Source organism: Lepisma saccharinum, chromosome 29 (genome assembly GCF_977018435.1).
Source record: "Lepisma saccharinum chromosome 29, izLepSacc3.1, whole genome shotgun sequence".
Taxonomy (NCBI): domain Eukaryota; kingdom Metazoa; phylum Arthropoda; class Insecta; order Zygentoma; family Lepismatidae; genus Lepisma; species Lepisma saccharinum.
The window spans coordinates 14661142-14674794 of NC_139257.1; the positions used below are offsets into that span (position 1 = coordinate 14661142).

At 39.7% G+C, this 13653-nt stretch overlaps 1 protein-coding gene across 1 annotated transcript in view; it reads left to right on the forward strand.

Annotated features, from left to right (window-relative positions):
- The window catches only part of LOC145981399 (uncharacterized), a 128926-nt gene that overhangs the window by 109640 nt on the left and 5633 nt on the right, over positions 1-13653 (forward strand). The window contains exons 18-21 of the mRNA XM_083114637.1: positions 1538-1706; positions 3320-3495; positions 9083-9233; positions 9686-9809. Of these exons, the coding sequence (XP_082970763.1) occupies positions 1538-1706; positions 3320-3495; positions 9083-9233; positions 9686-9809 (620 nt within the window). The remainder of the gene's footprint in view (positions 1-1537; positions 1707-3319; positions 3496-9082; positions 9234-9685; positions 9810-13653) is intronic.

The window sequence follows — 13653 nt, forward strand, 5'->3', positions numbered from 1 at the left end:
TGCAAATTCCCTCCCCATCTGCGTCAAAATCTCATAATGGTTCGGATCCCACCTTAAACTGTAGGTCCAGTCCCAATTAGTTTTATTGTGCATAAGACACCAACTCAATTACTCAATCAAAGGTCGACAGTTCCCAAGTATGGGGTGTGTAGTAAGGGATTTTTTTTTAAAGATATAGAAAAATTGTAGTATTTGTGTGACATATCTACATTTTATATAACTTATTATAGTATAGCTTATATAACACACAAAATTTACCTTAATTTAATAATGCTAAATTTTTTAAAAATGGACTTGTTTTACAAAGCCCCCCATGAGATCAATTCTATCTACGGGCCTGGTGTTGGATATTGCTTCAAATAGAATTCGGGATCCAAACGATCCGATATGCCATCTAGTGAGATTTTCAGGAACTACTGTATGTAGGACACTATGCTGTGTTGGAGTGCCGGTGATTGGCTTCGAAAACTGGGCAAGGACACTTTGCTTTCCTTGGTAGATAAAGTTTAGCATAGTGCGGGGGAAAAGGGGCAAAAAGTGAGGGGTTGCCTCCCTCCTTCCCCTAATTGCCTCAACTGCTGTGTTGAAGCCATACAAAGCATGGGGAATATGCGAAAGAGTAACGTCTACTATTCAGTTTTTGGCTCCACATCGTCTATGCGTCAGAACAAGTGAAAAGTTTTCATGTTTTTGCACTCCGTGGAATCAACAAAATGAAATTTGTTAATAAATCAGGGAAATGAGAATTGATTGACAGAAGATACGTAAGACTGTAGTGCGGCAAGGAAATTACGAAGAATGCACGAGTCTGTTCATTTTATTTCTCGAAAGATGGTCATAAAAGTAAAGATATAATTGATTGAATGAGTTGACGTTTTTAAGTCCACTTTAGACATAGAAAGGCTAATCGGGCCTGGACCGACAGTTTAAAGTGGGATCTGAACCACTGTGCCTCCATCGGGTATCGAACCCGGGCACCCTTTTTTAAAAGGGGACGACGCTACCACTGCGCCATCGGGGACACACGTAAAGTTTTAAATTGTAGCTACTTTATAAAAAAAAACTTTTTTTTCGAGAATTCATGCATCCAGATAAACAATGTATTATGTATGAAATCTGGAACAGGTGCAAGTCGATTAAGTGCAAAGATGAAAATGTCTCAAATGTATTATTGCTGTTTCATTCAGTACTTTTTGATGTCCTTTTGCAGTGAAGATAGCCTGGTCATGAAATTGTGAATTCTATTATTATTATTATTGTTATTATTATTATTAAACATGTTGACATGGAAAATGGACGATATGTTTCAAATGTGATAAAATAAAGAGTTGTGGCCGGGTGCGCTTCGTTGTGTAATAACTTATGACACCCTTAAAATACTGATTCGTGCACTGACTAAATTACGAACATTATCACCATTTCACAGAGTTTTTGCCACCTTAGTGAATGAAAGCGTTGAGTGTAGACTCACGGTCTTGCCCTGGTGTCCCTGAATCAGCTTTACCCAATCATAATTCATCTCTTGTTTCCATTCCAGGAGTGGCACCTGGACCCTCTTCTGCCGTTCCGGCCGGTGATCGAACCGGAGGACTCCGAGGATCCCTTCCTCCCGGACTGTCCCCTGCGGCTGCTACAGTCCGGGAGGTTCCACAAGGTCCCCTGGATGCTGGGGATTACGTCACAGGAGGGGGCCATCAGAGCAGCGCGTGAGTCCGTAGCAACTAGGTTATTTATCCTATTTTTTACCCAACTCTGGTCCGTAAAGAACTTCTTTATCTGCAAAGTATTTTAATTCGGTCCAGGAACTTTTTGAACGGATCAGTGTAACAATACACAACTTGGACCGAGTTTAAATTGTGCGAGAGAAAAGGTGCCGGTCATGCACTGGGGTTCATGGTCCTCTAACAACGCTGTTTTCAAGTGCATTTTAAGCATATGGAAATGACCTCCTTATATACAGGCAAGTAAAGGCTGAACACAGCGAATATAACTACAGTCGCCAGCGGCAGGCACGTATCTAGAAATATGTTTCAGGGGGAAAGGTTCTGATCCAAGTGTCTGAAAAGCATAATAATAATAATGATGTTTTTCTCCGAATCAGTTTAAATAGGGTCCAAGTTCCGTATTGAAATGAAACAATACGCAACTTGGATCGAATACGGACCTGACGATAAACAATTATCCACTTGTGAGCATGAAAGACTAATCCAGGTGCTGGCTGTCTCGAGAAAGGTAGAAATGGGCGAAACGAAAACGCTGCAGTTACGTTACCCCTCTCCATGTAGCCCCATTCTGTCGCGCGTGTTCATTCACTTGGTTGTAGCAACACCTCTGGCAACGCTACCTGTCCCTGTTGTGATATCTGCTGGGCGGCTCCTATTGGCTGCTGTTCCTGGATCGGATGCTGGAGCAACACGTAACGGGTTTGTTTGAACTCAATGTGACGTCACGCTAATATAGTCCATTGCGTGTACAGTAACTCTTCGACAAGGGAGTTTTTGAACGTGGCCCACGAGAGAACAACAGCGCTATTATTTATTCCCTGTGCTACGCTTTCTACAACCGCAGCGTGACATTCCAATATAAAACGTACTCGCGGACATTTCTAGAAAGCAACCTTTAATCGGTCAACCCTGGTCCAGGAATTGTAAATAAATTCAATCCCGGACTGGGAGAGAAAATCAGCAAACGTAGTTCTAGACAGTGTATAACCTTTTCATATTTAAAGCATTTCAATTAGGTCCAGGAACCTTTTTCCGGATTAATATAAGTATGGTCCGGGAACTTTTTTCCGGATGAATTTAAATTCGGTCCAGGAACCTTTTTTCAATGTAACAATACGGAACTTGGACCGAATTTAAATTGTGCGAGAAAGAAGGTTCCGGTTCTGCAGCGAAACCCAATAGAACCCATTAGAATTTATGAGTTTCTGGAACTTTAACAACCCTGGTATAAACAAAATAAATTATATTAAGTTATTTAAAATAGTATTATTTAAAATATTCAAATTAATTAATATAATATTTTTATTACATGAATAGGTAATTGGACGGTATAAGAATCGTGATATAACAGCACATATTCATTATCTAGCTTATGTGTACTTAAGGTCGGCAAAATTTGTACCAAAAACAACTTCGCTGGCAAGGAAATTAATGTGTAATTAGTAAGTCTTTCGGGTGGGGGAGGGGTCCGGACTCCTAGTCCTTGTGTTACAGGTAATTTGTTGAGAAAATAACGGAGTTACAGTTACTTTTTTTTTTTTAAAGCTCTTTGCAGTTATTATATATCTCATGCCATGGGTCTCCGTTCTAGGTAGTGTTCGAGCAGCGTGGTCTGTTCCCGGAATTGAACAGGGACTTCGACCACCTCGGGCCTCTCACCCTTCACTACCACCGCAGCGCCAGGAACGCCACTGACGTCACCAGGAAGGTGAAGGAGTTCTACTACGGCGAGCAGCCAATCACCGTCGACAACGCTCATGTCATTGTGGAGGTAAGCAGGTGCAAAATGCAGATCAGTTACTCGTTGGGTGCGTTCCGAAAGTCTTAACGAAACATTGATTGATTGATTTAGTTTATTTTACTTCGCGTTTTGTGCCTCTTGGCTAATTTGCGAAGATGAGGATGAGTGATGAATGGATGAAATTGATGAATGGACATTCACAAACAACCAAGCCCGACCGGGATTCGAACCCGGGACCCTTGGCGTCGCAGTCTTAACGAAACGAACGCATTCAACGAAAATAACTGGGCTCGTGAATCTGATGAAACCAGTTATTTTACAGACTTATGGGCCACTCTGGCCGAAAGCGCAGGCGCACCGTATTGTTTAGAGAAAGTTTCCACATGGCGTCAAGCGGAAGGAATGTCCCTACGGTAAAAATAAACTCTACTGCTGACACTCTTAATCATTTTCATCACATTCTAAGAACGGTTAAGGCATACTCATCTTGTGCATGTTGCTTCATATCGTTATCTGTTAAAATTATAATACATTTTCCGAACTAGTGCAGTTTGAATCCATCAGTACGTGCGTTTGTCTGTAGGCAGCAGACGATTCTCACCGAACAAAGCAGCCTCCTGGCCAGTGCGTTTGGTGAATCTCGTTCTTTCACGAGACGCACGGAATGCGACTTTTGGGACAGCATAATGAAACTCACGAAACGCACGGAAGCACTTACCATAACTCGTTTAACGTGTTAAACTCGTGCGACTTTCAAAACGCGCCCATAGTTGTCTAAGCATTTATACTCTCTCCCAAGAATATTTTGAGCAAGCAAAGAAAAACAAGTGTCTGCGCAAGTAATGACTCGACAGGGCTCCCATCGTATAAGTGATCAAAATTTGGGTTGCGCGACATTTCGTTTCACCGAAATTAGTGACATCTCAGCCCTCACCTTGTACTTCAAATCATTCATTTCCCCAATAATAGAATACTGCTCTTCCGTCTGGTCCATGGCATGTCCCACTCAGCTCTCCAGAATCGATTCTGTTCTTAACTTTTTCCTTGCTATAGTTCGTTAGAGGGTTCCCTCATTACGCAATTTTTCAACACCACATCTCCTGTCCTTTCTAAACTTACAGACTCCCTATCAGCGCTGAATGATTTTAGGTATCTTTACAAAATTTTCAATGGCAAAATCCGTTGCAACACGTTTCTCCAGGAATTCCACTTTCGAGTGCCTATGCACACAACACGCAACACAAATCTATTTTACACAAAAAAAAGCCTAGACTGTAAATTCAAAGGAGATCGCTCTTCCACAGACTTCCCACTAAATATATCGACCTCCCATCAAGTATTGATATATTTTCCACAGAGTACGCCTTTTGGTCAACCATCAGAACATGTGTTGCTAAATAATATTTAATTGTTACCGATTTCAGTGTATGATATTCAGTTGAATTGATATTCAACCTATATCTGAACCTTTGGGCTTGGTGCGGTGAATTTCGTTTGTTTTTTTTGAAGGGCGCAATAAAGTGAAGTTCACTCTCCATACTTCCTCGCTGGGGCCCCCTGGGACCTTAGATCTTTCTAAGATGCGGAAGAGAGAGTTGGATGAGGAAAGTAACGGGAAACACCCTAGAAAACTTGCAACTAAACAAGGTCATGAAGAATCTCTCCAGGGCAAAGATAATCTATCTCCCCATTCGGATGTCCAGGAGGGGCACATAATGATCGAAGGAAACAAAAGGCGACATAATCGACAGGAACAGAAGAAACTAAGAATTGGTATATGGAACGTAAGAACACTTCTACATGTGGGAAAATTAGAAAACTTGAAGTCAGAATTGAGAAGAAAGAAAATATACATAATTTGAATATCGGAAGTGAGATGGGAAGGAAGTGAGGAACTTGTGAGTGACGAATTCTGAATGTTTCAATCGGGAGAAGACTCACAAGGAGTTCATGGCGTTGGCATTGTACTTGGACCACTTGTAAAAGATAAAGTAATATCAGTACGTTATGTGGACGATGGCATAATTATGTTAGGACTGAAAGGAAAGAAGAAGGACCTAGTGCTTACACAAGTATAAATGCTACATAGCAAATTGACAGACGAGAATGCAGAAGAAACCTACGTCAAGATAGAACACATTATGGAAAAAAAAAGGAAGAGAGCATACATTATCGTAATAGGAGATCGGAATGCAGTAGTAGAAGAAGGCCAGGAGGGAATCGCAGTAGCAAGATATGGATTAGAGGAATGAAACGAGAGAGGTGAATTGCTGATCAACCTCTGCAAGAGGAACTCACTCGTTGTTGGAAACACTCTCTTCCAACAGCATAGAGCCCGACCCTGTGGCCGAGCGGTTAGCACATCGCGCTGCGACGCCAAGGGTCCCGGGTTCGAATCCTGGTCGGGCTTGGTTGTTTGTGAATGTCCATTCATCAATTTCATCCTTTCATCACTCATCCTCATCTTCGCAAATTAGCCAAGAGGCACAAAACGCGAAGTAAAATAAACTAAATCAATCAATCAATCAACCAACAGCATAGAAGAAGAAGATACATATGGACATGCCCAAAGGACATGTACATCATGGTACAAGAGAGATTTAGACACTGCCTCAAAAATTCAAAAAAACTTACCAGGAGCTGACATAAATTCAGACAATGTACTAGTAGTGGGAGAGATAAATTTACGTTTAATGAAGACGAAAAGAGGCCAGAAAATAAAGAAACCTAACATCGAAGAACGTAGGGATGAAAGAGAAAGGAAAAATGTTTGAATAAAAATAGTGACACGATCTGGGAAGGAATAAAAGTTTGCCTTAACAAAGCCGTTGAAGAACCCATAGGGTACAGAGAAAGAAAGAAATGCAAGAAACCATGGATCACAGAAAGTATGCTCGAATAGATGGAAGAAAGGAGAAGATAAAAAATATTAATACACAAGAATGAAGAAGAAAATACAGAGAACACAATAAGTATCTAAGAAGGGAAACAGATATGGCAAAAGAGAAATGGATGAAACAAAAATGCGAAGAAATAGAACTAGACTTCTAACTAGAAGAAGGAGATAAGACCTGATGTACCGTGACATTTAATGCCTGGACTTTACAAAATGAAGTGGAAAGCAATGTGGATGATAGAAGATGAGAACGGAAACGAAATTACGGACAAACAAGAAATATTAAGATTGGGAAGAGTATGTAAAAGATCTGTACGGGAAAGAGAGACGACCAGATACTTTATGCATAGAAAAATAAGACGTATCTGAGGACGAAAAAGGGCTAACCATCATGATGAAAGATTTTCAATTGGCACTCAAAGAAATGAAGAACGGAAAGGTAACAGGAAGTAACCAAATTCCTATAAAAGTAATAAAAAATCTGGGTAAAGAAAAGAAGGAAATGTTACACTTGCGCAATGAAATCTATGAAGAAGGTGTATGGCCAGAAGATTTTGTGGAAACAATCTTAGTATCTCTAAAGAAGAGAAGTAACGCCAAGAAATGTTCTGAGTATAGGACAATCAGTTTGATATCACAATCAACAAAAGTTCTTTTCAGAATTTTAAATAGAAACCTATACTCTGAAATAAACAGAAAAAAAATAGATGAAGAACACTTTGGTTTTGGAAAGGGAAGGGTACGAGAGATGCCATAGGACTACTGAGAACACTTGCAGAAAGATACCTTGAAAAAGGTACAGAAATGTTTGTAGCATTTGTCGACTTGGACAAAGCCTTTGATAGAGTGAACTGGACCAGGTTTTCAGGGATCCTGGAGAATATTGGTGTAGATTGGAAGGAAAGGAAGCTTATCTGCAACCTATATATGAAACAGCGTGTAAAAGTGAAAATAGGATAAGAAATGAGCCAGGGAAGTGAAATTGGAAGACGGGTACAACAAGGCTGATGTCCTTCCCCTACATTATTCAACATCTACAAGTAATAGTAAAAAACTGGTCCCAGAGCAAGGGAGTAGTAGCAGTAGGAGGAAGGAAAAAAACTTGTATAAGATTTGCAGACACATGGCCCTGTTGTCAGAAAGTGAAAGGACCATAACGGCCATGCTAGCAAAAGTGAATACCCACTGTGAACAGTTCGGGATGAGAATGAATTTGAAGAAGACGAAAGCAATGGTGATTCGGAAGAAAGCAGAGGAAGGCAAAAGTGAGTATCAAAGGTAAGAGAATCAAAGAAGTAGACAGCTTTAAATATTTTGGATGCATCATAAGCAGTGATATGAAATGCAGACAAGAAATGAAAGTAGAAAAAGCAATGGGGAAGGAAGCCTTGAATAGAAAGAAAAATATTTTTTGTGGATCTATGAACAAAGAACTGAGGAAAAGACTAATGAAATGCTTTGTGTGGAGCGTAGCTCTATATGGTGCGGAGACATGGACACTGAGGACAAGTGAGAAAAAGTGACTGGAAGCTCTAGAATTTTGGCTGTGAAGACGAATGGAACGGGTGAAATGGACAGAAAAAGTGAGAAATGAAACAGTGCTAGAAAGAGTTGGGGGAAAGAGATCAATGCTGGAGATAATCATGAAGAGAAAAAGAAATTGGTTGCGCAGCTGGATGAGAAGAAAATGTATCCTAAGGGACGCTATATAAGGAGTGCATTCAATAAATAACCGGAAAAGTAGTATAAAAAATCTAAAATACGACCGTCATTGTTATATGTTCGTTAATTGGTTAAGGCATATGTAAGCTATTCATAGCTGGGGTTGGCACGCCTGCCTCGTGCACGGGACGCTGGGAAACAGTTACATAAGATGGCGGCACCCTTACAGGAGTGTTCCAAGCAGGAGCAGAGAAGTGTCGTGAGACTTTTGTTGAGTGAAGGCGTGAAACCGATAGAAATTAATCGCCGCATGACAGTTCAGTACGGTGACAACTGTATAAATCGATCACAAGTGTGCGAGTGGGCTGAGAAGTTCGAACAGGTCATAACCAGTGTTGAAGATTCTCCGCGTCCAGGTCGCTGTGTCACTGCAGTCACGGAAAGCAACATTGCTCAAGTGGAGGACTTGATACGGGAGAACCGGTGTATTACTGTCAGTAAAATTGCTTCCCAGATGGAAATAAGTGTAGGATCAGCTCACCATATCAATCTTTGCGCGAGAAACTGAAACCAGCCATTCTGCAGAGACGACGTGGTCTGGTGGTCACTGGTTTGCTCTTGCTCCATGACAATGCGAAACCACACACTGCCAATGTCACATTGTCTACCATCGACGACCTAAAGTTTGAATGCTTCTCTACCCTCCATATTTGCCTGATCTCACACCTTCCGAATTCCATACCTTTGGTCCACTGAAAGATACACTAAGTGGATCGAGGTTCTAGAATGACGACGAAGTCCAGTCAGCGGTGCATGAGTGGTTACGCACGCGTCCAAAAGATTTTTTTTTCCTGTGGAATCAGTGCCCTTATCAAGCGCTGGCGTAGGTGCGTTGAACTATGGGGGGGACTATGTTAAAACATAGTACTGTAGTTATTTTGCTGCTTGTAATAAATATTTGTTTGCAACATATTTCCGGTTATATATTGAATGAGCCTTGTGTATATATACTGTATATATAAAATAAGAAATGTTTAAATGTTTTATATTGTCTTGCAGATGTTTACAGATCGTATGTTCCTTTTGGGAGCGGACAAGTCTGCGAAGCTGCATTCAGCCGTGAGCGATGAACCGGTGTACTTCTATGTTTTCTCTTACAAAGGGCCCTTCACCATGAGCATGCTCTACGGGAACCCCACAAGGAACTACGGTGAGTTGTTTTGGTTCCCTACCACGCTTCTTGAGTAATTTGTTAACAAATTAATCTCGTAGTTATCTAATTTGCATATTACCATATGTGCGTTACACGGATCGAGTCATATTTATCCTAAACAATACAGTGCATTAAATTATGTGAAAATTCTATTTTTGGTTCATTTGGGCATTTATAGGCTATTCGGATCCGAAGCACCATGGTGGACCAAACCCGGGCACTCTTTATTACAAGGCGACAACACATGTCTTTATTGTTTGTTGTGATAAAGTAATGCTGCCATAGCAAGAAATTTTGGGTAAGTTTAAGTTAAAAGTGCAAATCAGATTGAGCGTGCTGCTCGCTTTCAGGTCCGATGGTTGTATAGTTCAGGTGAATATTGTAATATATTTCCTTATCCCAAGATGCAGAGGCAACAAAAGTGAGTCAATAACTTTTTCCTGTTCCAGGTGCGTGTCACTCGGACGACCGCCTCTATCAGTTCAAGAACTCGTGGTCTCCTCCATTTCAGAGAGCGGAGTACAAAATGGTGGACGTCATGATTTCGCTATGGAGCAACTTTGTGAAAACAGGGTGAGTTGGTATCATTTGGAATTTGGTTTCTTGCTTTGAAATTTCGGTTATGTTTGGAAGGACGAGTCGATCAAGGGATGAACCAACAACCACTTCTCAGTCAATCAGATCGGGCTCCCACTCATTCTAGGCACACACACACACTCATCGCCCCTCCCAACTAGGGTGACCACCAGTCATGTGCGTCTACGCGTAAACAACGATAGTCTACATTCTACACGTAGACTATTTTCTACACATAGATTACGTAATCTATGTAAACAACATGGCGAAAGGTGATAACTTAGCAAAGGGCGCCGTGGAACTAAAAGAAAATTATATTGCGTATCAGTTGCTGATGTGTGAAGAAAACTTTTCATACTCTTTCTTCCAAATTCGAAGAATTTCTCACCTAGGAAGAAACCTAATATAGGTAATATTCTAGTGTTTTATGGGGAAAAGACCACTCTTGCCTCACGACTGCCATCTGTTGTTGTTTTTTGCATACTATTTATCTTCTTCCATAGTTGATAATAGAAGAGACGAGAAATTTTGTTGTAAATAGGGTTCTTTTCATTTCGTTAGGAACCAATATAGTTGAATATGTCACTTTCCTTTCATGAAACCCTTGAAAATTAATTTAATGCACTTTAGATTGTCTACGTAGTCTATGTAAACTACAACCCAAAGTAATCTACGCGTAGATTACGTGTAGACAACGCATGTAGACGTAAACGTATAGTCTACGGCACATCACTGGTGACCGCACGTCCCGTTTCATAGGCGTGTCCCGGCCATCCCTTTGTCATTATTTCGAAAACACCATTTGTCCCGTTCTTCTTTTAATTTAGAGCTGAAAACAAATCTAATGCCTGGTTTTCATTTATCCTCGTGCAAACAACTGGGAAGAGTACTTGGCTGTCCAAGGAGGACAGCGACTCGACCGACATATTCATTAAATATCACCAGGAACTTTACTTCTCGTCAACTGTATCTAACATCCTTTTTTATATTCAATAAATATTCAATTCTTTATCTATTTGACATTAATTTCCTTGACAGGGCAGGTTTTTTTTTTTACAAATTTTGCTGTCCTTAACTATACGTAACCTAGATAATGAATACGTGCTGTTATACCACTATTCTTATACCGTCCTTTTACCTATTCATGTAATAAAAATATATTAATTAATTTGAATATTTTAATTAACACTATTTTAATTAATTTAATATAATAATGATTTTTGTTTAAACATTATTATTATTATTAATTTGAGGCACTCGGTTCGGATTGGACCTCTCCCCCGAAACATATACGTGCCTGGTTAATAATATCAATAATTTTACGATTAGGCCTGATTTTTCAGGAAGGGGATAAACTCACTCCCGTTTTGGGATAAAAATATAACGGTCACAGTACCCCCAACACACACAGTAAACAAGCAGAACGTTATATATAAACATGAAACAATTTGCATTGTTACCAAAACAGCACATTCTCATACATGTAATACTCAGAGGTAAAGTAAGCGTACCAGGCAAAATATCACTCATACAACACAATACAAAATGTTAGAATTAGGAAATAGAAGTGAATAATGCCTAATTAAGATAGCGTCATTACTACCTGGATACTACCTAGAACACGAGTTGTGACTGTTAAAGCACAATTTATTTCCTAGGAGAATTAGAAAAGAGGGAAGTGCACGTCTTGCGGTCTGATGGTCATGCAATCAATTTTATCCCCGTATACATGCGTAATTCTTCTTGTATGTTCGCCTTGTATTTATTTAAAAAGTACGGTTTTACAAGCACAAAGACCATCTGTTTTGTTTGCGTCTTAAGAAATCACAGGCAGTAATTTTGGTTTAGAAATAAAAGCCTGAACAGGGTAGGAAATAATGGGATGCGCGGGGGGGGGGGGGGGGGGAGAGGGATTGATGTTGATTTTCCGCCAAAAAATATTTTTGTCCCTTCCAGCCATGTTTTTATCCCCTTCAAAGGAAATGGAATGTAAAGCATAGAGGAAAAGGACTAAATATGGGCCCCCTTTTTATTTTGTCATTTTCGGAGGAAAAAAATTAATATATCAAGCACCTGCCTTTAAAATGCATATCTATGAAATATGTACTAAAATGTAATAGCATGCTAAAGTATAGAAGGTCTCCATTTTTTTAAGAGCAATGCAATTGCCAAAAAATGGTAAAATGATGTATTTCAAAAATGTGGTCTAAATATGGGCTACTAGTGGCAATATCACAAAAAGCAATTAAAATTTTAAAAAACAGTCATTTATCGCTAAAACATTATAAAATTCATATTTATGAATAATCTCTTGTTTTGAAAATCACGCGGAATTGGAAAAATCGAAATTAAGAAAAACATCAAAATATTTGTTGAAAATGTGATCTCAACAATAGACCTCATGTCATAGCCCATATTTAGACCATCACGCTATTTTCTTCTTCAATTTATTTTCGCTCTCCGTGGTACGTATTTCACAAACAAATCATGGCATTATAAAAGCCCACATTTGTCTATGTACCGCTAATATCATAACCTATACAAAGCAGATAAGAATTCAGAAAACGCCAATTAAAAATATACCCGCAAACAGTTTTCGGATGTCGCAATTCTATAACAGCGTCTAAGGCCGAAACTAACCACCACTTTTTTGCAAATTGCCGCCGCAACCTTTGTCCTTGACAGATAACCATTTTCAATAGCCTCTGCCATGCTGCAGCACCCGGGAGTGCTGATAACTCCAAAACCCATATTTAAACCTTCGCCCATATTTAGACCTTCTCCTCTACAGAATAACATTTCTTAACAACTTTAAAAAAGCTGGAAAATCATTTGTGCCCATAAATTGTCTAGCCATCACATATTTCCCTACCGAAAAGCATGCAGCCTTGTAGGACACCATTCTGCAACTGAACAACATCACCGATCGAAGACGCAACAGACTGTTTTCCTTGAAAATAAAAAAAATCTTCTTTGACCGGGCTCGTACACACACACATCCTTCACAACGTGAAGCCGTAACACTGACCACTTTTTTTTCTAAGGTAGTGGTATCCCTGTCATTCACACTTTCTCAACTTTTACACTTTTCAATTTTTACAGTATTCTCAATTTATCTAATTTGGACACACACAAATACCCATGCCTTACCCGGGACTCGAACCCGGAACTCCTGGCGTCGTTGCGCGCTGTGCTAACCACTCCGCCACGAAGACCGACGACCACTCACTTACAGCTCTTACTGGTAGCTCGGTGAGTATTTACTTATAATGTAAATTGTTTCGATTGTTTAATCACGGGCGACGTGTATCTCTTCTTGCTCATTTTCTTTCAGATTCAGTTATTTTTTTCAGACCGCTATAATTGTTAACCTTCTGCCACCCAAGTAAATATTTCTGCAATACATTATTTGGACGCGACTCCGATAAAGAGAATATCTTAGTTTCAAAAAACTTGGTGGTACTGATGTCTTCGGTCACACATTTGACATTAAAATGATTAATATTTGAAGTTTTGGTTGCAACAACTAAGCATCAACTTTCTAGACAAATAATACCTACCCTTGATTCACGAGTAGATCTGACAACATGGCACTCGGTTGCCATGACAAATGGTGCTGCCATCTGTTATCGAAAATTTACTGCAAAATTGCCTTTAGTTCCCCCTTAAGTTTTCATGACATATTTTACATGTGTTAAAGTGTTCACAAGAAACTTTTAGTTTAGGGTAGGTTAGACAGACATTAAGTTTGAACTTGGAAATATAAATATGGTCAAGTTTTCGGCATTACAAGTTCGGTAGCCTTTTTTGTGCATACGTTTGGGTTATCTTAGAATGTAAA